Here is a 23,375-nt window from a genome sequence, read left to right as displayed (position 1 = left end):
AATGATTTATAGCTGCTGTAAAAGTGAGAACAGGAAGTTAAACAATTAATAAATAAATTAATTAATACATAAATTAATACAAAAAAGTCACTCGCGGGGGATTTTAAATGACCAGATGTTCAGCTGACTGAAAGCGGTGTGTGTGTGTGTTGTGTTTGTGTGGGAGTGTGTATGTGTGTGTGTGCCTGTACGTGTGTGTGACTGTGTGTACGTGTGTGAGTCTACGTGTGTGTATATGTGTGTGAGTGTACGTGTGTGTGTGCGTGCGTGTGTGTGTGCGTGTGCATGTGTGTATGGTTCTGGTCGTACACTAGGTGCTCTATCGCAGTGCATCATGGGAGAGGAGTTCATCAGGGAGTTGTTGACTCTGTGCTTACACCGGCTTGCTTTGGAGCAAAACACACACTCTGAGCTCGGTAAGTTCGCGCTGCTTCTTCATCATCACTCTGTTTTATCTAAATTAATTTAATCCGACACAGATTAATAAATCATAATTATAATGAAGTACACGAGTGTAGTGTAGGTTTGGGGTTTGTGCGCATGCGTATAACTCACCTGCGTGAGGCGCGCTATCACTTCATTATCATCTTATTTATGTATTTTAACCGAAATAATAAATATTCATTAGGGTTCATTAATATTAAATAACGAAGTGTTTGTTTATCCTGTTTCTGAGCTCACTTCGTACATGCTTTACTTTCACTCTATTATTATTATTATTATTATTATTATTATTATTATTTACTTCATCGCTCCTCAGTAACACTTTTATTCCCCATGTCTTGTGCATCACTAACAGCTTTCTACACAACACCACAAATATCTGTAAAGAGCATTAATTGCCCCACAGCAGCTCACGACTCACTGACTGTGTGTAATAAACTGGAGCTGAAGTTCTCTTTAAGAGGAAACTGAGTGTTTATGAAGGAAAGGTCCAGTTTTTTTCTTTTTTTTTCCTTATATATATATATATTATATTTCTTGCTGACATTTTTGTTGTTGCTCTATGTTGACTTTTTTTTGTACTGTACTGTTTTCAAACCTTTATTGTTGTTTTGGGTTTTATTTCTTTTAAATTTTTAATTCTTTGTGTATTTGATTTCTCCTGCAGAGCTTATTGAGGTGGTGAGAAACTTCGAGGTGGTCAGGAAGAAATGGCTCCACGCCGAACTGGAGCTGAAGAAATACAAAGAGCTGCTGGTGAAATCGGACGTGGCCCGAGCCGCCCTGGAGGTCAAACTCAAACACGCCCGCAATCAGGTGGATGTGGAGATCAAGAAACGTTATAAAGTCGAGGCTGACTATCAGTATCTGGTACGTCGCTGCCAATCATGTCCATGTCGTGTTTTTTTTTTTTCACGTTATTTTTTAACGTCCACGCGGTGTCACGTGTGTTTTTCCTGACAGGAACGTCAGATGCTGTTGATGACTGAAATTCTTGCTCAGGACACCAAATCAAATGCCTGCCTTAATGAGGAGCAGAGGAACATGCTGGCCAGCTTCCATCACAGAGGCGCTAACATCACACAGCAAAGAGGCAAACGGTATCAGTCCAAGATGCTTTCTGTTACATTGGTTCTGTTTCCTGGTGCTGAACTTCCACCACCCTTTAGTCAAGATCACTACTGTCAAGATCGAGTAAAAATAAAAGCCAGACTGAGTGGTAAAGAGTTGAGAAACACCGCTTAAGATGAATTAACAGCGTAGGAGCAGACGGACTGCTGCTGTAATTAATTATCCGGGAGCTGAGAAGGTGCTTTTTCAGAGGCTTAAGCTTCTCCACACTCTGAACGCTTCAGAGTTCTCCTTGAATCTCAGGGGTCAGTCATCCTTTTCTCACCGTATCAGGTAAGCGTGAGGATTCCGTGTCTACTCGACCATCTCTGAGGTTCTTTCACAGGCTGATAATGGCCCACCAGCTGAGTGAACACTTCCATGTGCTTCTTCCAGCTTGTTTACATGTAGGACGGGTAAAAGCAGACTGTAGCAGCCAGCATGAACATGGCTGTGGCTTTGAGTATGGTTAGATGATGATGATGATGATGATGATGAAAAAATCAAATAAAGTTCTCAGACCAGCCCTTGAGACAGCAGAATTTGTCATGAAACAGTGCAAGAATTTAAGAATCTCTACACTTTCACTCCTTTTGTAAAGGGGAAAAGACAGGTCCATCCACCACAACCCCCACAGTGGACCTTGTGGCTGAATCAGTTGCAGTCTCCAGTGAGAACCCGTAGCTTTCCAAGCAGGAGTCATGACTGATTCACCAGTTTAGTTTGTTAAACACCAGGATGAACTATCAGCTGAGGTTCCTGTATGAATTGAATACAAAGCTGCTTCTCCAACAGCACGACACCAGAGCAACACAACTCTCTGTAGCCCATTTCTCACAAAGGCTTCAGTTGATTTACTGCAGAGGATCAGCAGAAGATGCTCCCTTGGGTGGTGGATTCATCACCAGGATTCATCACCAGGGTCTACAGACTTACTGAATGCTCAGTTTCTTTCTCAGTTTCTCCTCCTGGGTATTATTTAGGGATGCACCATAACAGGAAGTCTGTGATGCTGCTACAAAGGTGTGACCACACGAGGTTTATGAAAGCCAAATAATCATCAGGTTTCCTCGTCATTTCAAACCTTTGTCAGTTCGCTGAAAAGCTTCTGGGATTTGGTTGGTGCAGTGATGGAGTGTTCTTGTGTTGCACACTGCCCCCTGGTGCTTGTACAGGGTTCTTGCCTGAATTAATTGCTCAGTTTTTCCAGCGAGGAACCTTTGACTGTATGTTTAATAGATTTAATCATTACATCTGCTTTAGATGTTGTAATGGAAAACGTTTAATGCATCCTTTTTTTTTAATGGCAGGTTATCTGTGATAGACGAGTCATCTTTTCTGTCTCATTCTGACATCAGCTACGACAGGACCGATGATGACCTGGTAGGTTCAGGTGACCAGAAATGGTATATATCATAGCACAAGGACCAGTAGACAACACAGTGGTTTGTGTTTGTAGGATTTGGACAGTGCTGTTGTGAAGCCTCTGAAATCGAGACCTCGGGAGAAAAGAGTGAGAATCTTTCATTCTTTATTAACTTTTACTTGTTTTCTTTTTGCCATAAATATTGAGGACAGATGTGCTGGTTTAAGCTGTAATTCCTCACAGTGTGCTTTGTATTTATGTGGAATATTATTTGGAGAGAAATCTGTTTTCATCCTGCACGTGTTTAGCGGTCGTCTCTGGGGCCGAACCTCGGACTTCCGATACAGAAACGTGGGCGACTCGGTGGACGTTCTGGAGATCTGCTGAGTGTGAGACAGTCAGAAAAGGTTCCTGTGAGATTTCACTTCACAATTAATAAATAAATAATTGTAATAAATGTTGGACGTTTTATATCGTGATGGGGTCTAATATCAAGTTAATTTCCTGTGTGTAATTAGGAAGTGGAGGCGACGGTGGTTACAGCATCAGTGTCTGCCCCTGATAATGGTGGTCAGATCCACATGGTGATTGATATCACTCAGGAAATGCCAGAGCTCATCAGAACCCAGGCTGATATCCTCCCTTCTGTCAGCGGTGAGGCTTCATCACATCATCATCACTGATGACATCATCACTTTTGGTAGCCTCATTTATAAATCTTTGAGAGGTGTGCAGAGTAAGAGTGAATGTACACACTGACACCAGGAAATGGCGTGCAGACAAAAGTGTGTGCTGGTGAATCTGTCTCTTCTGCTGCACATTTACTGCCCACAAATACCCATATATTGGGGCAATTTATTTAAATATGGACTCTCATCTTTTTGTTCAGTTGGCAAGATCTTCTTACAACACCCAAAAACCATTGTGTCATAACAGTATTTTTTAACCTATTTGTCATTATGTAGCCCTTATTATAGATCTGTGAATATATGACATTATAATGCCTGTAATTAACCCTACTTAACATCAACCAGTAACAAGTTTCCTCTTTGATCAGGGAGGGGATTAAACCAACCTGTTGCAGTATGCAAAGAGTTAATCAGAGCCGTGTGGGTGTGTGTGTGGGTGTGTGTGTGGGTGTGTGTGTGGGTGTGTGGGTGTGTGTGTGGGTGTGTGGGTGTGTGGGTGTGGGTGTGGGTGTGTGTTACAGAGCAGACCTCCGTGTGGGCTCACTCACAAATCACTGAGGTTGAGATGGAAGAGACTAACGTAGAACCCAAAGTTCATCTGTCTCTTGATCCCAGTATGGAGTCTAACGTCCAGCATGCTAACGTCCAGCATGCTAACGTCCAGCATGCTAACGTCCAGCATGCTAAAGTCCAGCACAACGTTGTCCAGCACGTCTTTCTGCCCAAAACAGTACAAATCCCTATCTCACTAGCATTTAGCTTAATGCCCCATTTTGAGGTCATGGTCATGACTTCCCCCTCTCTCTGACACCCCCCACACCCCCTCCTCTCTGTCTGTCTGTCCCTCTCTCGCTCTTGGTCTCTCTCTCTCTCTCTCTGTCCCCTTTTCTCTCCCCCCCCCCCCCCCCCGTCTGTCCCCTCTGTCTCTCTATCCCTCTCTCTATCTCTCTCTCTCACTTTCTCTCTGTCTGTGTGCCCCCCCCCCCCCCCCCCATCTATCCCCACATAGGTGATCCGTCCTGAGACCTGCACTCCTTGTAGGAAGAGAATCCGTTTTGGGAAAGTGGCGGTGAAGTGCAGGGATTGCCGTGTGATCGCTCATCCTGAGTGTAAACAGATGTGTGTGGAAAAATGTTCCTCAAACACACAGAGAACTGTCCAGGCTGGTGAGGTAACACACACACACACACACACACACACACACCCCTTCTTACCAAGGTACCATTACAACATGGACAATAAGCAGGAACAGAGTCGTACACAATAACACCTAGAAAGATGTCATGCCATAAACACAGAGAGGATGGATGGATATAAGGAAGAAGAATTGATTGATGGGTAGACTTATAAAACAAAGAGGGTAGAAGAAGGATGGAAGGAGGATCAGGAATCTGTTTTTCTCCACACACGTCACTCAACAGGTCCCTTGTTGATCAATCAATCAATCAATCAAATTTTATTTATAGAGCACCTTAAAACAGCCAAAAGGAGCACAAGGTGCTTTCCAGTAAAACAACAATAGACAATAAAAATATAAGAACACAATGAACATAAAATAGCAGTTGAAACAGGGGCTACGTGTTAAAAGCTTGTGTGAATAAATGAGTTTTCAACTGCAATTTAAAAACACTCAGCACAGTGATGGATCGTAAGTGTGCTGGAAGTGCGTTCCACAGCTTTGGTCCCTGGATGGCAAATGACCGGCCTCCAAACTTCTTATATTTGTATTTGGGAGTGACCAGAGAGGTCCAGAGGAGCGGAGAGATCTGACTGGTTGGTAGACCTTTATTAATTCTGTGAGTTAGGCCGGGGCCAGACCATTGATGGCCTTAAACACAAAGAGAAGGACCTTATACTCCACCCTAAACCGCACCGGAAGCCAGTGAAGCGAGTGGAGGACAGGGGGGATGTGTGAGCGTTTGGAGGTGTTGGAGAGAAGACGTGCTGCCACGTTTTGTACCATTTGGAGCCGATTGAGAAGTGATTGGTTAAGTCCAGTGTAGAGAGCATTACAGTAATCAATCCTCGAGCTGATGAAGGCATGTAGAGCTTTTTCAAGGTCAGATTGAGACAAGAATGATTTGACCTTTCTGACTAGTCTTCGCTGGTAAAAGCTCGCCTTCACTACTGCACTGATCTGCTTATCGAAGTGCATACTTTTGTCAAAGAGAACACCCAGGTTACGCACGGTAGGAGCAGACTGAGGTGTTAGAGGACCAAAACTAAGAGAACTGCTGGGTGAATCTGGGCTAAACAATATGTACTCAGAATTTTCTTCATTCAGATGAAGGAAGTTCTGGGAAAGCCACTGTTTGATATCCTGAAGGGAATTATGGAGCGGGTCCAATGCAGAACGATTACTCAGAATCACAGGAAGATAGATCTGGAGGTCGTCAGCATAGAAATGAAATTGAACGTTGTGATTGGAGATGAGTTGACCAAGTGGCAGCATATAGAGTGAGAACAGAGTAGGACCAAGAATAAATCCTTGAGGCACACCAGATGACAGAGGAGCAACTGAGGAAGAATAATCATTCAGCATTATTGAAAAAGTTCTGTTAGTGAGGTATGATGAGAACCAATTTAGCACCGTACCCTGCAGACAGACAACATGTTGAAGACGAGAGATGAGGATGGCATGATCCACGGTGTCAAATGCAGCGGTTAGATCCAGTAACACCAAAACCACAGAGCTTTTACCATCCAGGGCTCCAAGAATGTCATTATGGACCCTCAATAACGCTGATTCAGTGTTATGTCTCGACCTGAAACCGGACTGAAATGTATCACCAATGCCGTGCAGTTGAAGGTGAGACTGAAGCTGTGCGAAAACAAGCTTCTCCATCAACTTAGACAGAAATGACAAGTTAGATATAGGACGGAAGTTGGAGAGTATGGAAGGATCAAGGTTGGGTTTCTTGAGCAGCGGTCTAACAATAGCGTGTTTGAGAGCAGTGGGAACAGTACCCACCCTAAAACAGCTGTTTATGAAGGGGACAAAGATGGGACCTATGATGTCAACAGCCTCCTTCAAAATCCAAATAATGCTTGAATGCATTGCATGTGTTTACAGAAACGTCATTCAAGGTGACAGACACCGGATTTATAACAGAATTGATAGTGCTGAATAAAATTCCAGGGCGGTGGCTATTGCTATTGATGAGAGCAGAAAGGCACTGTCCTTTAGCTTCCTTCAGTGCACTCTGATAGGTGGCAAGACTGTCTCTAAACATCTCCAGTGACACCTGCAGCCTGTCCTTCTTCCATTTTCGCTCAGCCTGTCTACACCGGCGCCTGAGGGCCCGAGTTGTATCATTGAGCCAGGGGTCCAATGGACCATTTGTCGACTTTACCTTGTAGGGCGCAACAAAGTCCTTAATCTGGGAGCAGATGGTATGGAAGGAGGCGAGGAAACGGTCCGGGCAAAGAGGCGATGCCAATTCAGCAGTAGAGGCGAGATCAGAAACAGAGAAGGCAGCAACAAAATCATCGACTGTAGATGAGGTAATAATGCGACGGCGATGGGGGGCAGTAGACGTTGGTGCAGGTGGAACAGTATGGTCAGAAGAGAATGGTCAGAGATGGGGAAAATTCATGACCTCACAAGTTGACACAATCACCCCACCCGGGGTTGATGTTTCAATGTGGCGGGGGCACGGAAACGGAACGCCAGTGTTGGAGCCAACCGGCCGAAGCCATCGATAGCATTCTCGCGATCTTCTAGCATTGCCAAATCCTGGTTGATCTTGACCCCTCGGAGACGAAGAATCCAGGTGAGTCCTCAGCCTGACATGTAACCCGCCTCTCCGACCGCGTCTTCTGCGGTGCTTCCTGCCTGGTAGCAGACAGACAGGGCGTCTCAGGAAAGGATGAATTAATGTCAACAGTGGCGGTGGTGGTTTAAAGGACTGAGTATTTAAGAGGCGATTAGTTGTACAACGCAGTTCCATCAGTGTGGTGCGATCAAACACAGTAAACGACGAGATGAGACGGTAGCAAAAACAAACATGAAAAAACAGAGGAAGTGGCAGGCCAAACACAGTGGCGCCATCTTGGAACACTTCAAATCAGTTCAGTAACCAAATTAAGAGACTGGGAAGACTTTGATGACTTCGAGCCTACACTAATGCTTCTAAGATATCTCTCTCTCGCTCCCTCCCTCCCTTCCTCTCTCTCAGTCTCTCTCTCTCTCTCTCTCTTGTTTAGGTGATCTTAATTTGTTCCTCATGCTTGTCTTCTTCCACTCTGTAGGACACTTTGGAGAGTTTTTGTCCCTCTGCTCCGCCCCGGATCCCTGCGCTGATTATTCAGTGTGTTAAAGAAATTGAGCGTCGTGGCCTTGAGGAGGTAAACACATGCCGTATTGATCTCAGAACACTGGGGATTTTCCCTGATTTACATGTTCTGTACTTTCCTGTCCTTTATATTTCTTTACTTTTCTTTCATTGCTTAATTTTCTTCCCTTTCCGCCAAGTCTGTTTCTCCTTCCTTCATTGTCTTGCCTTCATTTGCCTGTTAATTTCTTTACTTAATTACCCCCCCCCCCCCCCATTTTATTTCTTTTTTTTTTCTATTTCCATCCTTCACACTTTTACGCGTTCCTTCCTTTCCTTTTATTCTTTCAGTTTCATTTCTTTACTCCTTTTTGGCCTTTCTCTTCCTTCTTTCCTTAGGTTTCCACTTTCCGCCTTTTCTTTTCCTCTTTCCTTCACTTTTTCCTCCGTAGTCGGAACTGAATTTAGTAGAACTAGACTGTGTGTGTTTGTGTAGAAGGGACTGTACCGTGTACCAGGAGGAGAGCGAGCAGTGAAGGAGTTACGGGAGCGATACCTCAGTGCTAAAGCTCCTCTGCTGCTGCACAGAGTGGATGAGATTCATGTGGTTTGTGGCCTCCTGAAGGACTTCCTGAGAAAACTCAGAGAACCGCTCGTCACCTTCACACTCCACAAAACCTTCATGGGGGCAGCAGGTAACAATTCAACACACACACAGACACACACCTGCGTTTATTCAGAACTACAGAAGCTTTTCTTTTTCATTAGATAAAAGTTTGATGCGTCCCTCACATCGTATATCTGTAATGTAAACCGTGATCATCTCCTTCAGGGATAATTCATGATTATCATTAATACAGTTTTCATTAAAATAGTATTTTCACCTTCAGGGCAAATTAATAGACGTCAGGCTCAGTTGAATTTCTTAATTAGGTTTTTTTTCTCTCTGTGAAATACTTCAGTGAATTTCTTAATGAACATTTGGCACTTAACCATTTTTTCCCAGAGGAATTTTTAAAAAATATTTTGCATCATGTTTCATATTATTCAACTTTATTTCAACACTATAACTGATTTTATTAATATTGATAAACAAGCTTGTGGTGTAAGTCCGATTTCTTTATCTGTGCATTTTATTAAAAGACAGTTGAGTTTCATCATGTTATAGTCCTTGCTCTGTGTTTGTGTGTGTGTTTTTGTGTTTGTTTGTTTGTGTGCGCGTTTGTGTGTGTGTGTGTGTTTGTGTGTGTGTTTGTGCGCATGTGTTTTTGTGTGCGTGTTTGTGTGTGTTTGGCTGTGTTGTGTGTGTGTGTGTGTGTGTGTGTGCGTGTTTGTGTGTGTGTGTGTGTGTGTGTGTGCGTGTTTGTGTGCGTTTGTGTGTTGTGTGTGTGTGCGTGTTTGTGTGCGTTTGTGTGTTGTGTGTGTGTGCGTGTTTGTGTGTTGTTTGTGTGTGTGCATGTGTTTGTGTGTGTGCATGTGTTTGTGTGTGTGCGTGTGTTTGTGTGTGTGTGTTTTTGTGTGCGTGTGTGTGCGTGTTTGTGTGTTGTGTGTGTGTGTGCGTGTTTGTGTGCGTTTGTGTGTTGTGTGTGTGTGCATGTGTTTGTGTGTGTGCATGTGTTTGTGTGTGTGCATGTGTTTGTGTGTGTGCGTGTGTGTGTTTTTGTGTGCGTGTGTGTGTTTTTTTGTGTGTGTGTGTGTGTGTGTGTGTGGAATCAGCCCTGAACTTTATGTAGTGATGAAAATTCAGACAGCATTCTGTCTCCAGCCCACAGCTTCTCATCCTGAATTAGAATAAACTCCTGAACTTCTGCTCTAATGATGTTTATGAAAGACTCTGTTTACTCCAGAGCCTCTGTAACCTGAGTGAGGGGGAAAGTGATCTGGAGAGAGGCGTGGCCTGTGTATCTGTATCTCAGTCAAAGAGGTGTGGCTTCTCTATCTGTATCTCAGTCAAGGAGGCGGAGTCTCTGCATTGGTATCACAGTGTACCACAGTAAGGAGGTGTGGCTTATGTTTATCTCAGTGAAGGAGGCGTGGCTTCTGTATTTGCATCTCACTGGCCTTGCTCTCAATGCTAGTATCCATGTTTCATTTAAGAAGGCGTGGCTTCTGTGTCTGTATGAGTGAATGGGGCGTGGCTTCTGTATGTATGAGTGAATGGGGCGTGGCTTCTGTGTCTGTATGAGTGACTGGGGCGTGGCTTCTGTGTCTGTATGAGTGAATGGGGCGTGGCTTCTGTGTATGTATGAGTGACTGGGGCGTGGCTTCTGTGTCTGTATGAGTGAATGGGGCGTGGCTTCTGTGTATGTATGAGTGACTGGGGCGTGGCTTCTGTGTCTGTATGAGTGAATGGGGCGTGGCTTCTGTGTATGTATGAGTGACTGGGGCGTGGCTTCTGTGTATGTATGAGTGACTGGGGCGTGGCTTCTGTCTGTATGAGTGACTGGGGCGTGGCTTCTGTCTGTATGAGTGAATGGGGCGTGGCTTCTGTGTCTGTATGAGTGAATGGGGCGTGGCTTCTGTGTCTGTATGAGTGAATGGGGCGTGGATTCTGTCTGTATGAGTGAATGGGGCGTGGCTTCTGTGTCTGTATGAGTGAATGGGGCGTGGCTTCTGTGTCTGTATGAGTGAATGGGGCGTGGATTCTGTCTGTATGAGTGAATGGGGCGTGGCTTCTGTGTCTGTATGAGTGAATGGGGCGTGGCTTCTGTGTATGTATGAGTGACTGGGGCGTGGCTTCTGTCTGTATGAGTGAATGGGGCGTGGCTTCTGTGTCTGTATGAGTGAATGGGGCGTGGCTTCTGTCTGTATGAGTGAATGGGGCGTGGCTTCTGTGTCTGTATGAGTGAATGGGGCGTGGCTTCTGTGTCTGTATGAGTGACTGGGGCGTGGCTTCTGTGTCTGTATGAGTGACTGGGGCGTGGCTTCTGTGTCTGTATGAGTGACTGGGGCGTGGCTTCTGTGTCTGTATGAGTGAATGGGGCGTGGCTTCTGTCTGTATGAGTGAATGGGGCGTGGCTTCTGTGTCTGTATGAGTGAATGGGGCGTGGCTTCTGTGTCTGTATGAGTGAATGGGGCGTGGCTTCTGTGTTTTATTTGTTTTATTTAAACATGTTCATCATTTATTAACAGAATTAGCAGATGATAATAACAGCTCAGCGATGATGATGCAGGCCATAGGAGAGCTTCCACAGCCGAACAGGGAGACTCTCGCTTTCCTGATACTGCACTTACAGAGGTGAAGGACACACACACACATACATACACACACACACACACACACATACATACACATGCACACACACAGAAATAAGAAATCTAATAAATCTGATCACATTTGTGAAGGTGAAGTGTTGTTCCTCTCTGGAAAATTTTAACACTCAGCACTATTGAGAACTATACACATGTTGTGTAAATGCGGTTGTCCCTGGTAACATGATTATGTTAAATAGGGTTACTCAGAGTCCTCAGTGTCAGATGGATCAGAACAATCTGGCTCGTGTTTTTGGACCAACTATTATCGGACACGGCATGTCGGAGCCGTCTCCCCTTACCATCATGAGAGACACCAACACGCAGCCCAAAGTGAGTTGCACACTAAAGGTTGTGTGTGTTTGTGTGTGTAGCCTCATTACACTGTACTGTACTGTATATTCCTCATGAACTTCATGTTGTGAACTTGTGATCTTCAGGTGATGCTGCGCTTGCTCTCTTTCCCGTCTGATTACTGGAACAGTCTCCTTACTGCAGAGAGAGATCAGCCCAGATCACACACACACCCTGAGCGAGATCAGCTTATCTCTTCTCTCATACAGTCCAACATCAACAACTCCACTCCATCCTTGGACCGAGGTAAACACAACTGTGTGTTTTAAGGTTCTCTACTAGATGTTGGATCGTGGTTGTGTGGATTAGTGATCATTCAGATACAGGAGCATTAGTGAGATCAGACTCTGATGTTGGGATGTTAAGGAGACTCCAGTTCATCCCAGTGTTCAGTGGTGTTGAGTCACAGTCAGAGATCTTCCACTTTCTCCAAACTTCACCTTGTTCTGTTCTGTGCTCTTTGTGTTTAGATGTTCTACACAACTGTGTGCTTCTAGCAGTTTGGAGAATATCCACTCTGGTACTTTTGTCCACTAGTCTGAATGTCAAATCCTTTGTAATGACAGTAATTTGGACAAGCTACAGTTCGGTTCAGGTCAGATGATTACATTTACCTCATGTTAGGGGCCTTGCTCAGAAGCCCAGCAGTGGCAACTTGATTGTCCTGGGGTTCAAACTCACGACCTTCTGTTCAGTCATCCAACGCTAATTTGCATGAATGTAAATGGTTTAAAATTGTAAGGTAAACTTGGTCTCATTACGGTCTTCCCTTAAATATACCAAAAGTATAGTGTTAAAGTTAATAACACTTCATATTTGCTTGCACTAACTGCATCAAGTCAGAGACCCACTGACTCCAAACTGTTGTGTTCTTCTTGGTGATGCTTTTCCAGGCTTGTAGCTTCTCTCAGTTGTTGTTGTGGCACTTATGTTCTATTAGGACTAAAGTAAAGGATCTCCTTGCTGTTTTATGGAGTAACAGGTGTGTGTGTGTATGTATGTATGTGGTTGTGTGTGTGTGTGTGTGTGTTTGTGTTTGTGTGTTTCACAGATCGGATGTTCAAACCTGTTACCTCTCCTGAGTTGAGTAAATACAGCAGGACTCCAGGTGGCTCCTCCATCAAGGGCAGAATCAAGACCCTGGGCAATGCTTTTAACAACCCGTAAGACACACACACACACACACACACACACACACACACGCGCGCGCTTTAATCTTTAAAAAAAAATTTATTTAGTATCCTGTTGTGTTCCAGACCCAAACCACGACCTGAACCGGCAAAAAAGAAGTTCTTTACATCACCCAAGTGAGAGAGACAGGACTGCGACTGTGTCTCTGTGTGTTTGTCTCTGTATGTATGTGTGTGTCTGTGTGTGTGTCTCTGTATGTGTGAGTCTGTGTGTGTGTCTCTGTATGTATGTGTCTCTGTGTGTGTGTGTGTCTGTGTGTCTCTATGTATGTGTGTGTGTCTCTGTATGTATGTGTGTCTGTGTGTGTCTCTGTATGTGTGTGTGTCTCTATGTATGTGTGTGTGTGTGTGTGTGTGTCTGTATGTATGTGTGTGTCTGTGTGTGTGTCTCTATGTATGTGTGTGTGTCTCTGTATGTATGTGTGTGTCTGTGTGTGTGTGTCTCTATGTATGTGTGTGTGTGTGTCTCTGTATGTATGTGTGTGTCTGTGTGTGTGTGTCTCTGTATGTATGTGTGTGAACACAGGATGTTTTGGTACTTTTGATTATGGGAACACTATGAAAATGTAAATAAACTGCATGCAGCAAGGTGTGTGTGGTTAGTTACACATGTTCCCATATTAACACACACACACACACACACATTCCTCTCATTAACATATCAGAATAATTCATGCAAAAAATTTCATCTGTTTGTATGTGGTTATATTTTTATACATTTTAAGATGAAGCAAAGTTAAGTTGCAGCTCTGACACTTTGGACTCCTTCCATAAATGTTACATCCTCTTACATCACAGACCCTACATCAGCAGTGTGAGAGAGCGGTTACTATAGAAACAAGTGGATATAAACCCGTGAGCTTCTGGATGACCTTCAGAGCTGCTTTTATAAAAACTCAACACCTTCTGACTGATCACAGTCCGCAGCTCAACATTCATTCATTCATTCATTCATTCATCTTCTACCTCTTATCTGAACTACCTCGGGTCACGGGGAGCCTGTGCCTATCTCAGGCGTCATCGGGCATCAAGGCAGGATACACCCTGGACGGAGTGCCAACCCATCACAGGGCACACACACACACACACACTACGGACAATTTTCCAGAGACGCCAATCAACCTACCATGCATGTCTTTGGACCGGGGGAGGAAACCGGAGTACCCGGAGGAAACCCCCGAGGCACGGGGAGAACATGCAAACTCCACACACACAAGGTGGAGGTGGGAATCGAACCCCCGACCCTGGAGGTGTGAGGCGAACGTGCTAACCACTAAGCCACCATGCCCCACCCCCACCCCCCAGCTCAACACAGCAGTGTAAATCAATCACAATAGTAAGTATACGAGTTCTTTCGATAAGTCCACACATTTATATTTAACACTTACTTTATTAAACACAACACACACATTAACATTATGACCTGATTATTAATGCTTCAGCACAGGAAGCTCCTGAACGTCGCTCACGTTCTTTTAGAGAATAAACAGTGTGCGTTTTTGGCAGAAAAAAAAAAGTCATGACATTTCATCATGAAAATGTAGAAGATTGATCTGTATTTTTAAATATTTGCGTCTTGAAGCAGCTTAGAGGAATTGCATAAATAAAGATGATTATATTGAGGCTTGGATCTTTTGTCCTGTTTGAGTAAATCACAGCTGAGCACCAGACTGAACTAAAATCAACGAATACACACAAATATCTGCCTCATGTTCAGTAATGTAACATAAACTGTGTCTGAACTGCTCACCTTGACACATCTGCTTTTTATAATGGAGGTGACGTCATCGCTGCAGTGAAAAACCGCCGTTTTATTTTATTCTTTATTATATAGCTAATTAACAAACGCGTTTATGTACGAGTTAACGTAATTCCCACTGCTCACTGTAATTAGATATAACGTCCACAGGCCCTGAACGTCATGCTGGTGCTCTTCAGTGAACTGATACCCAATTATTCATTCATCTTCTACCCCTTATCCGAACTACCTCTGGTCACGGGGAGCCTGTGCCTATCTCAGGCGTCATCGGGCATCAAGGCAGGATACACCCTGGACAGAGTGCCAACCCATCACAGGGCGCACACACACACACACACACACACACACACACACTCATTCACTCACACACTACGGACAATTTTCCAGAGATGCCAATCAACCTACCATGCATGTCTTTGGACCGGGGGAGGAAACCGGAGTACCCGGAGGAAACCCCCGAGGCACGGGGAGAACATGCAAACTCCACACACACAAGGTGGAGGCGGGAATCGAACCCCCAACCCTGGAGGTGTGAGGCGAACGTGCTAACCACTAAGACACCATGACCCCCTGATACCTAATTAATTACTGACAAATTAAACACACAGTGATCCAGATCCAGTATGTCGGATGATCCGTGACCTGAGTGTAGTTAAACTTTACTAAGTGATCTTTAGCCAATAGAATTATTTATTGGACTATCACAATAATTATGTTAATTAATTAGAATAAAAACAAAAGGCTCTTAGAGGAAATTTGTCATTACTGTAACTGAACAAGAAAAGTTCATTAATAGTGAGTTTGGGAATTATGTCTAAACTGGAGTACTATGTAAAAGCCTCGTACTAAACAGGACCGAAGAGGATATTTTGGCGAACGCGTTGCGAGACGTGGAATAACCGTTACAGGATGATCTGGTTTTTGAAGCTGCGGTTGAGGTCTTTGTGCGGCAGGACGATGGAGTTGAGGATGATCACTTCGGACGGGATCGTCACGTTACAGCCTGCAAACACAAACACACGTGTTAAAACTACAGAGAATTGTTGATGATGATGATGATGATGATGATGATGATGATGGTGGACGTGTGGTCATACCCAGTATGGTGATGGATGGTGTCAGTTTTCCGTCTCTGAACAGAGTCTCGCTGTCGATTTTGGCATACGGGTCGTTGGGGTTGGGGTCACTCGGCGTTCCCTCCACTCTCGCCCACTTCCCGATGGTGCTGTCCCACCCAATTATACTGTTCAACACACAGCTGTGATCCTGCACACACACACACACACACACACACTATGATTACCTGCTCAGGTGTCTGTATAGCACTCATCTTCTGAGAACAGTTAGAGCTCTGTATCAAACCAGATAAAATAAAAATAGAAGGGAAATAAAGAACATGCTTGTAAAGTGGCTCCGTGGAGGATGATGGACTCTCTGACTCGGACCCCGGCCCCGATCGTCACTCCGGTTCCTATTGACACGTTTGGACCCAACTGCGAGAATCCAAAACAACGATAATTAAGACTTCAACTGTATTAAAAACAAAGTAACTCACCGCGATGCTACCATCACCATGCTTCACAGAGCAGATTCACAGCATATCATCCTACAGATGAGGACTTTAATACTCACCACAGCAGTGGGATCGATGTTAGCAGTAGGATGGACGTAAACATTTCCTGAAATAAGACACAACAGGCAATAATAAAGGATTCAGGATCTACTAACGGTATTAAACTGGAACAGTCAGTCACTGGAGTGTTGTCCTTATCCTTAAGCGTACACCTTTTATACCTTTTACTAGTTACTATCTGTTTATGTCCCTTAAAGGTGGGGTCTCCGATTTTCGAGAAATGCTTCAGAAAACTGAGTGGGGCCGAATAATAAACAAATCACAAATCAAAACAAACATGTAGCCAATGAGCAGAAAGGGGCGTGTCTTGTCAATATGGGCGGAGAGAGTGTTCAGTGCACATGTGTGACATTATCAGAAAGCGGTTTTAACATTGACATGGAGGATAAAAACAAAGAAAGAAAGAGAAGAAAGACTTACGATAAGGTAAGAAGTAGGACGTGTTAATATAGGATCAGCTTTCCAGCGCTGGAGAGAACTGAAGGAGCAGGAAGTTGGTCACATATTTACAGATTGGAGTTTCCTGAGTCAATAACTCCTGAGCTAAACACTGTTACTACACAAATAACACCTCTTTTCTATCGTAGTAATGTAGAGACGCAGCTACAACCGTGTTTTGTGTAGTAACAGTGTTTAGCTCAGGAGTTATTGACTCGGGAAACTCCAATCTGTGAATATGTGACCAACTTTACTTAAGACGCCGAGGCGCTTTTTTCCTTCTCGATAGGTGAGTAACGTTGGTTTTACTTTGTTACACAGAACTAATATATGTCTTTGTCCTTTACATGATTATGTTTGTGTGTCATTTTTACTTGTTTGTTTATCTGCAATCGTATTGTTCTTCCCTTCAGCTATGATAAAGACACATTTCTTTCCGTTAGTTGCCTGGGTTACGTATGTATGTGTGGGCGGAGCTATCGATACAGGGGTGGGACCCGTTTGGGTTAGGGGCGTGTTTGTTTTGGTGATTTCAAATGTCAACATTGGCTTTCAAACATCGGAGACCGCACCTTTAAATGGATTTAAAGGTCCACTGTATCCATCTCCGGGTAAAAGATTAATACTAAAGCAAATAAAGTGGTAGCCTAGTGGTTAAGGTGTTGGGCTACTGATCGGAAGGTCATGAGTTTGAATCCCAGGTCCACCAGGCTGCCACTGTTGGGCCCCTGAGCAAGGCCCTTAACCCTCAATTGCTCAGTTGTATAAATTTGAAATAAAATGTAAGTCACTCTGGATAAGAGAGTCTGCTAAATGCTGTAAATATTAAACGTAACCATGATGCTATCAACTAAATGGTACAGTTTAATATTTTTTCCAGCATCCGAGTGCTTACAGTTTCTCCCATGCTGCATTCTAGAGGAATATAAAGGATGTCATTCATAAACTTACACATACAATGTTAGTCAGTCATTATAGAAAAATAAAACACCGGAAAACGGAGTACCAACGGACTAACAACCGAAAATATGAGGAAAAGTAGGTTCCTGTTAGCTGAGTTTTATCTAACTGGAGCATTAAAAAAACAAAGAGTCGTTTTAACAGTGACGGGGACGGAGTGTAAAGTGCAGCAGTACAACATTACCAATTACTTTGGGTCCTCTGTCCTTATTGGTGGCCAGTCTCTCAGGATGGGTCTTATGGTACTGGTTCAGATACAGCCGACTGGCGTAGATCGCTGATCTGAAAAAGAGAGCAAAATGATCAGCGTTGGGGTTTGTAAGGTTTACTGTAGTCACACTAAACAGCACAGGATCAGCACATTACTGTAAATCTCATGGTATTATTGATATTGCAGTAATATATAAAATAAAACAGATGGTGATTATGTTCTCACCCTGCAGATTTAATCTGACTCCAGAATCGGTCGGTTTTGTAGACGTACAGTTTCTCCTGAGCCGCCAGAGCCGTGAAAATATCCTGCTCCAGACGGATCACCTCGGCTCTTTGCCAGCCGTTACACTGCTCGTCTCTGCCACACATACACACACACACACACACACACAACCACATACATACACACACACACACCTGTTACTCCATAAAACAGCAAGGAGATCTTTTACTTTAGTCCTAATAGAACATAAGTGCCACAACAACAACTGAGAGAAGCTACAAGCCTGGAAAAGCATCACCAAGAAGAACACAACAGTTTGGAGTCAGTGGGTCTCTGACTTGATGCAGTTAGTGCAAGCAAATATGAAGTGTTATTAACTTTAACACTATACTTTTGGTGAGCTGATATCAAAGGTGCCATGTTCTTAATTGTTTAACATCAAAATGCAAAAATCAAGCTGAAATATATTGATCTTAAACTTATACTCATTAGTGTATATGTCTATAATAACACCAGGTACTAAATGTGGTATCTATTTCTACTCTACACACACACACACACGACTTACCCCTCGTATGGATACCTGATGATGGAAAACATCAGAAAAAACTAAATATATACAGGAGGAATAAATGAATAAGGAAACCAAAAGGAATGAAATAACCGATGTATGAAAGAGAGAGAGAGAGAGAGAGAGAGAGAGAGAAAGAGAGAAAGAAAGTGTCTCACTCACAGCATCACATCCTGCTGGTTTTTCCGAAACACAGCTCCGATGTGCTGAAAGATCTCCGGAGTGAACAGATAAATCCCACAGTTAATGATGTCACTGACGAATGTACTCGGCTTCTCCACATAGTGCAGCACCTACAGGGGAAGAACAGACAACAATAATATCACAACATCATATCTCTGGTGTGTGTGTTGTACACTCGGTAGTGCGTGTGTGTTGTACACTCGGTAGAGCGTGTGTGTTGTACACTCGGTAGTGCGTGTGTGTTGAACACTCGGTAGAGCGTGTGTGTTGTACACTCGGTAGAGCGTGTGTGTTGTACACTCGGTAGAGCGTGTGTGTTGTACACTCGGTAGAGCGTGTGTGTTGTACACTCGGTAGAGCGTGTGTGTTGTACACTCGGTAGAGCGTGTGTGTTGTACACTCGGTAGAGCGTGTGTGTTGTACACTCGGTAGAGCGTGTGTGTTGTACACTCGGTAGAGCGTGTGTGTTGTACACTCGGTAGAGCGTGTGTGTTGTACACTCGGTAGAGCGTGTGTGTTGTACACTCGGTAGTGCGTGTGTGTTGTACACTCTGTAGTGCGTGTGTGTTGTACACTCTGTAGTGCGTGTGTGTTGTACACCCGGTAGTGTGTGTATTAGTGTGTGTATTGTACACTCAGTAGTGTGTGAACGTTAAGCTCTAGGTCACCTCACTGGTTTGTTCGTTCTCCACGATGCAGCCGTAGTTCAGTGACTGCTTCCTGTTGGCCTGTGGGTACATATGAACACACACACACACACACACACACACACACACACACACACACACAAACAATTGCTCTGGTTCAAGTGCTATTCTGCTCATTAGAACTAGCTCTATTCCTGCAGTGATATAATACCGACATTAGTGATCGACTACATTACTGATCTATTCGACTCATATCAGATTTAACAGTTTCAGGGGAGTGAACTACACACAAGTGAATTTACTAATCGTGTGTGTGTGTGTGTGGGTGTGTGTATGAGAATGTGTGTGTTAATGACCGTGGTGGCAAGGATGATGAAGCTGTTAGAGTCTCCGTGCTCCTTCTGGAAATGCAGCATATCCTCCAGAGGAAACTCTGAGCACACGTCTGCGTTCAGGACGAAGAACTCCTGAGGAGAACCGGACAGGATCTGATCTCTGAAGTGATAGATCCCTCCTCCTGTTCCCAGAGCTGCATACTCCTGCAGATACCTCAACACAACACACACAAAACTCATACACATCTTCATGTACAGTGCAGTATGAAACCATTTGCCAGCACATGATGTGTGTATTCTATTGATGTGTGTATCACTGCTGTGATTACTCACCTCACTGGGATTTTGAACTCCTGCTGTGCAGAAGATAAGAAGCGGTTCAGCTCTTCGTTCGGCTGATAAAATCCTATCAGTAAGATCTCCTTCATGTTCGGCACCTGTGTGTAAAAATGAGCTCTTCATCATCTGTGTTCACTGCAGCTCTCAATCTCAGAACATACACAAACAACATTAAAGCTCCAGTGTGTTTAGCCATCACTCCTCTACAGCTTAGACAGATCTTTGTACTGTTTCTCACTAAATAGATAAATAGATAAATATATATAGCAGTTGTTAATAATAATAATAATAATAATAATAATAATAATAATAATAATAATAATAAAACCTTAGTGCAGGCCTCAATGTGATGCTGGAGCATGGGAACTCCTGCCACAGGAAACAGTGGTTTGGGAACCTCAAAAGAGAGTGGGCGGAACCGTGTACCTGTCTCACACACACACACACACACACACACACACACACACACACACACACACACACACATTTTTATCATACTTTCCACCTTTTAAGTATTTTTAATTCTATTGTATTTATTTATTGTGAATAAAACAAACAAATAATAAACAAATAAATACAAACCAATGGCTTTTACAATTCAAAATCTTTTCACTTTCACTCTTTCTACTTTTTTATTTATTTTTATTCTTTATTTATTCTTCTATTTCTATTTATTCCCATTCTCTTCCACTTGATTCTTTCTTTCTTCTGCACTTCTCCTGTTTTGTTGGAATAAATCAGAAGTAAAGAAACAAACACAGGAGACACAAGAGAATGAGTTTAATCTGTTTCTTTTACACTGTCTAGTCTCTAGTCCTGTACTCACAGTAAACAGCTGTGTACCTCAGGGTTAGTGTATCTCAGGGTTAGTTTACCTCAGGTTTAGTTTAGCACAGGGTTAGTTTACCCCAGGGTTAGTTTACCTCAGGTATTAGTGTACCACAGGCTTAGTTTATCTCAGGGTTAGTTTACCTCAGGGTTAGTTTATCTCAGTTTTAGTGTATCTCAGGTTTAGTGTACCACAGGGTTAGTTTACCTCAGCGTTAGTGTACCAGAGGGTTAGTTTACCTCAGGTTTAATGTACCTCAGGTTTAGTGTACCTCAGGTTTAGTGTACCTCAGGTTTAGTGTACCACAGGGTTAGTTTACCTCAGGGTTTGTTTACTTCAGGGTTAGTTTACCTCAAGGTTAGTGTACCTCAGGGTTAGTGTACCACAGGGTGTTTACCTCAGGGTTAGTTTATCTCAGGTATTAGTGTACCACAGGGCTAGTTTACCTCAGATATTAGTGTACCACAGGGCTAGTTCACCTCAGGGATAGTTTACCACAGGGCTAGTTTACCTAAGGGTTAGTGTACCTCAGGGTTAGTGTACCTCAGGTTTAGTGTACCTCAGGTTTAGTGTACCACAGGGTTAGTTTACTTCAGGGTTAGTTTACCTCAAGGTTAGTGTACCACAGGGTGTTTACCTCAGGGCTAGTTTACCTCAGATATTATTGTACCACAGGGCTAGTTTACCTCAGATATTATTGTACCACAGGGCTAGTTTACCTCAGATATTATTGTACCACAGGGCTGTTTACCTCAGATATTATTGTACCACAGGGCTAGTTTACCTAAGGGTTAGTGTACCTCAGGGTTAGTTTACCTCAGGTTTAGTGTACCTCAGGTTTAGTGTACCACAGGGTTAGTTTACCTCATTGTTAGTGTACTACAGGGTTAGTTTACCTCAGGGTTAGTTTACCTCAGGGTTAGTTTACCTCAGGGTTAGTGTACCTCAGGGTTAGTTTACCTCAGGGTTAGTGTACCACAGGGTTAGTTTACCTCAGGGTTAGTGTACTACAGAGTTAGTGTACTACAGAGTTAGTGTACTACAGAGTTAGTGTACTACAGGGTTAGTTTACCTCAGGGTTAGTGTACTACAGAGTTAGTGTACTACAGAGTTAGTGTACTACAGAGTTAGTGTACTACAGGGTTAGTTTACCTCAGGGTTAGTGTACTACAGAGTTAGTGTACTACAGGGTTAGTTTAACTCAGGGTTAATGTACCTCAGGGTTAGTTTACCTCAGGGTTAGTTTAACTCAGGGTTAATGTACCTCAGGGTTAGTGTACCTTTCTGTGGTCCTCCGATGAGAATTACAGCTTTCAGCATTCTGACACTCTCAGAGTCTGATATAAAATAATAAAAATAAAGAAATAGCAATAATGTACTGTAACAGGAACACTGTTTACATGTAACTAACTTATAGAGATTATTATCATCATCGCCGCACCGTGCCTCTGTTTACACATGCAATACTTCCGCCTTTAACGTCACTCGCACTACCGGTTTTTAAATGTCAAAATAAAGGTTTACAAAACAAAAGTTCAATAGGCAATTATAATGTAGACGACTACTACTACTACTACTACTACTACTACTAATAATAATAATAATAATAATAATAAAAATAAAAATAATAATAATAATAATAATAATAATAATAATAATAATAATAATAATAAAAATAAAAATAATAATAATAATAATAATAATAATAATAATAATAATAATAATAATATCCATGGGTTCTAAAAACCAACACCAAGATAATAAAGTTTGCGAATGTTACCACAGTCATTGGACTCATTACTGGTGGAAAATAATCTCTCCTTAAATGGAGAAGACCAAGGAGATGATTATTGGTCTTAGGAGAAGAAAGAAGAAGCAACACATCCCAGTCTATATCGGTGAGACAGAGGGAGAAAACCTTCACATTCCTTGGAACCTACATCAGCGAGCACTTCACCTGGTCTCACTATACTCAGCAGCTCTTGAGAAGATCCCAGCAGTGACTGTACTTCTTAGGAATGATGAGGCATGAGATCTTCAGCAACTTCTACATATATATGTAAAGTTGAAAGTGTGATCACCAGCTCAATCACAGTGTGGCACAGAAGCTGCACTGTTCAGGACAGGAAAGCTCTCCAACTGGTCATAAAAACTACACAGTTAATATGTGGAGTGCCCTTACCATCACTCCAGGACATTACAACACCAGGGTCATCAGGAGGGCCCATAACATCATCAGGGACAATACGCACCCACAACACAACCTCTGGGAGATCCTTCAGGAGTGTGAGAGTGTGAGATCAAGGACAAAATGTCTCACAAACAGCTTCTATTCACAAGCCATTCGACTCCTGAGCAACACTAAACACCACCAGCTCACACCTCATTAACCCCACTGACTGCTGACACACAACACACTGAGCACCTCACTTCAATCTTAATCTGGATAGACTGGATTTTTTTTTTCATATATTTCTTTTCTATTATTTATTTTCTGTTCTTTTTGTAAGAGAGATGTGCAAAGTGAAAATTTAATTGTATTTTTAACCATTGTGTTTTCACTGTG

At 43.1% G+C, this 23,375-nt stretch overlaps 2 protein-coding genes across 3 annotated transcripts; one reads left to right on the top strand and one right to left on the bottom strand.

Moving 5' to 3' along the window:
* Nucleotides 1-311: 311 nt before the first annotated feature.
* On the top strand, nt 312-12,837 carry si:ch1073-416j23.1 (rac GTPase-activating protein 1). The gene is made up of 16 exons (XM_060877134.1): nt 312-416; nt 1,112-1,314; nt 1,408-1,544; nt 2,865-2,937; nt 3,014-3,067; nt 3,229-3,327; nt 3,439-3,574; nt 4,131-4,339; nt 4,619-4,780; nt 7,861-7,956; nt 8,380-8,578; nt 11,016-11,121; nt 11,336-11,468; nt 11,576-11,735; nt 12,541-12,652; nt 12,746-12,837. The coding sequence occupies exons 1-16, from the start codon at nt 335-337 to the stop codon at nt 12,798-12,800; spliced, it is 2,016 nt and encodes a 671-aa protein (XP_060733117.1). The 5' UTR covers nt 312-334; the 3' UTR covers nt 12,801-12,837.
* A 1,212-nt stretch (nt 12,838-14,049) lies between these two features.
* Nucleotides 14,050-22,288, bottom strand: gmppaa (GDP-mannose pyrophosphorylase Aa). 2 transcript variants are annotated; one of them, XM_060877132.1, is made up of 13 exons: nt 22,090-22,288; nt 20,309-20,406; nt 19,975-20,078; nt 19,663-19,855; nt 19,328-19,387; nt 18,639-18,769; nt 18,474-18,488; nt 17,906-18,040; nt 17,654-17,751; nt 16,071-16,117; nt 15,839-15,931; nt 15,536-15,704; nt 14,050-15,441 (listed from the first exon to the last, which is right to left on the bottom strand). In XM_060877132.1, the coding sequence occupies exons 1-13, from the start codon at nt 22,127-22,129 to the stop codon at nt 15,341-15,343; spliced, it is 1,284 nt and encodes a 427-aa protein (XP_060733115.1). In that variant the 5' UTR covers nt 22,130-22,288; the 3' UTR covers nt 14,050-15,340. The 2 variants fall into 2 exon arrangements, with proteins under 2 accessions (XP_060733115.1, XP_060733116.1); XM_060877133.1 differs by lacking the exon at nt 18,474-18,488.
* Nucleotides 22,289-23,375: the final 1,087 nt, after the last annotated feature.

Source organism: Tachysurus vachellii, chromosome 8, assembly GCF_030014155.1.
Source record: "Tachysurus vachellii isolate PV-2020 chromosome 8, HZAU_Pvac_v1, whole genome shotgun sequence".
NCBI classification, from domain to species: domain Eukaryota; kingdom Metazoa; phylum Chordata; class Actinopteri; order Siluriformes; family Bagridae; genus Tachysurus; species Tachysurus vachellii.
This window is presented reverse-complemented; position numbering and strand designations above follow the sequence as displayed.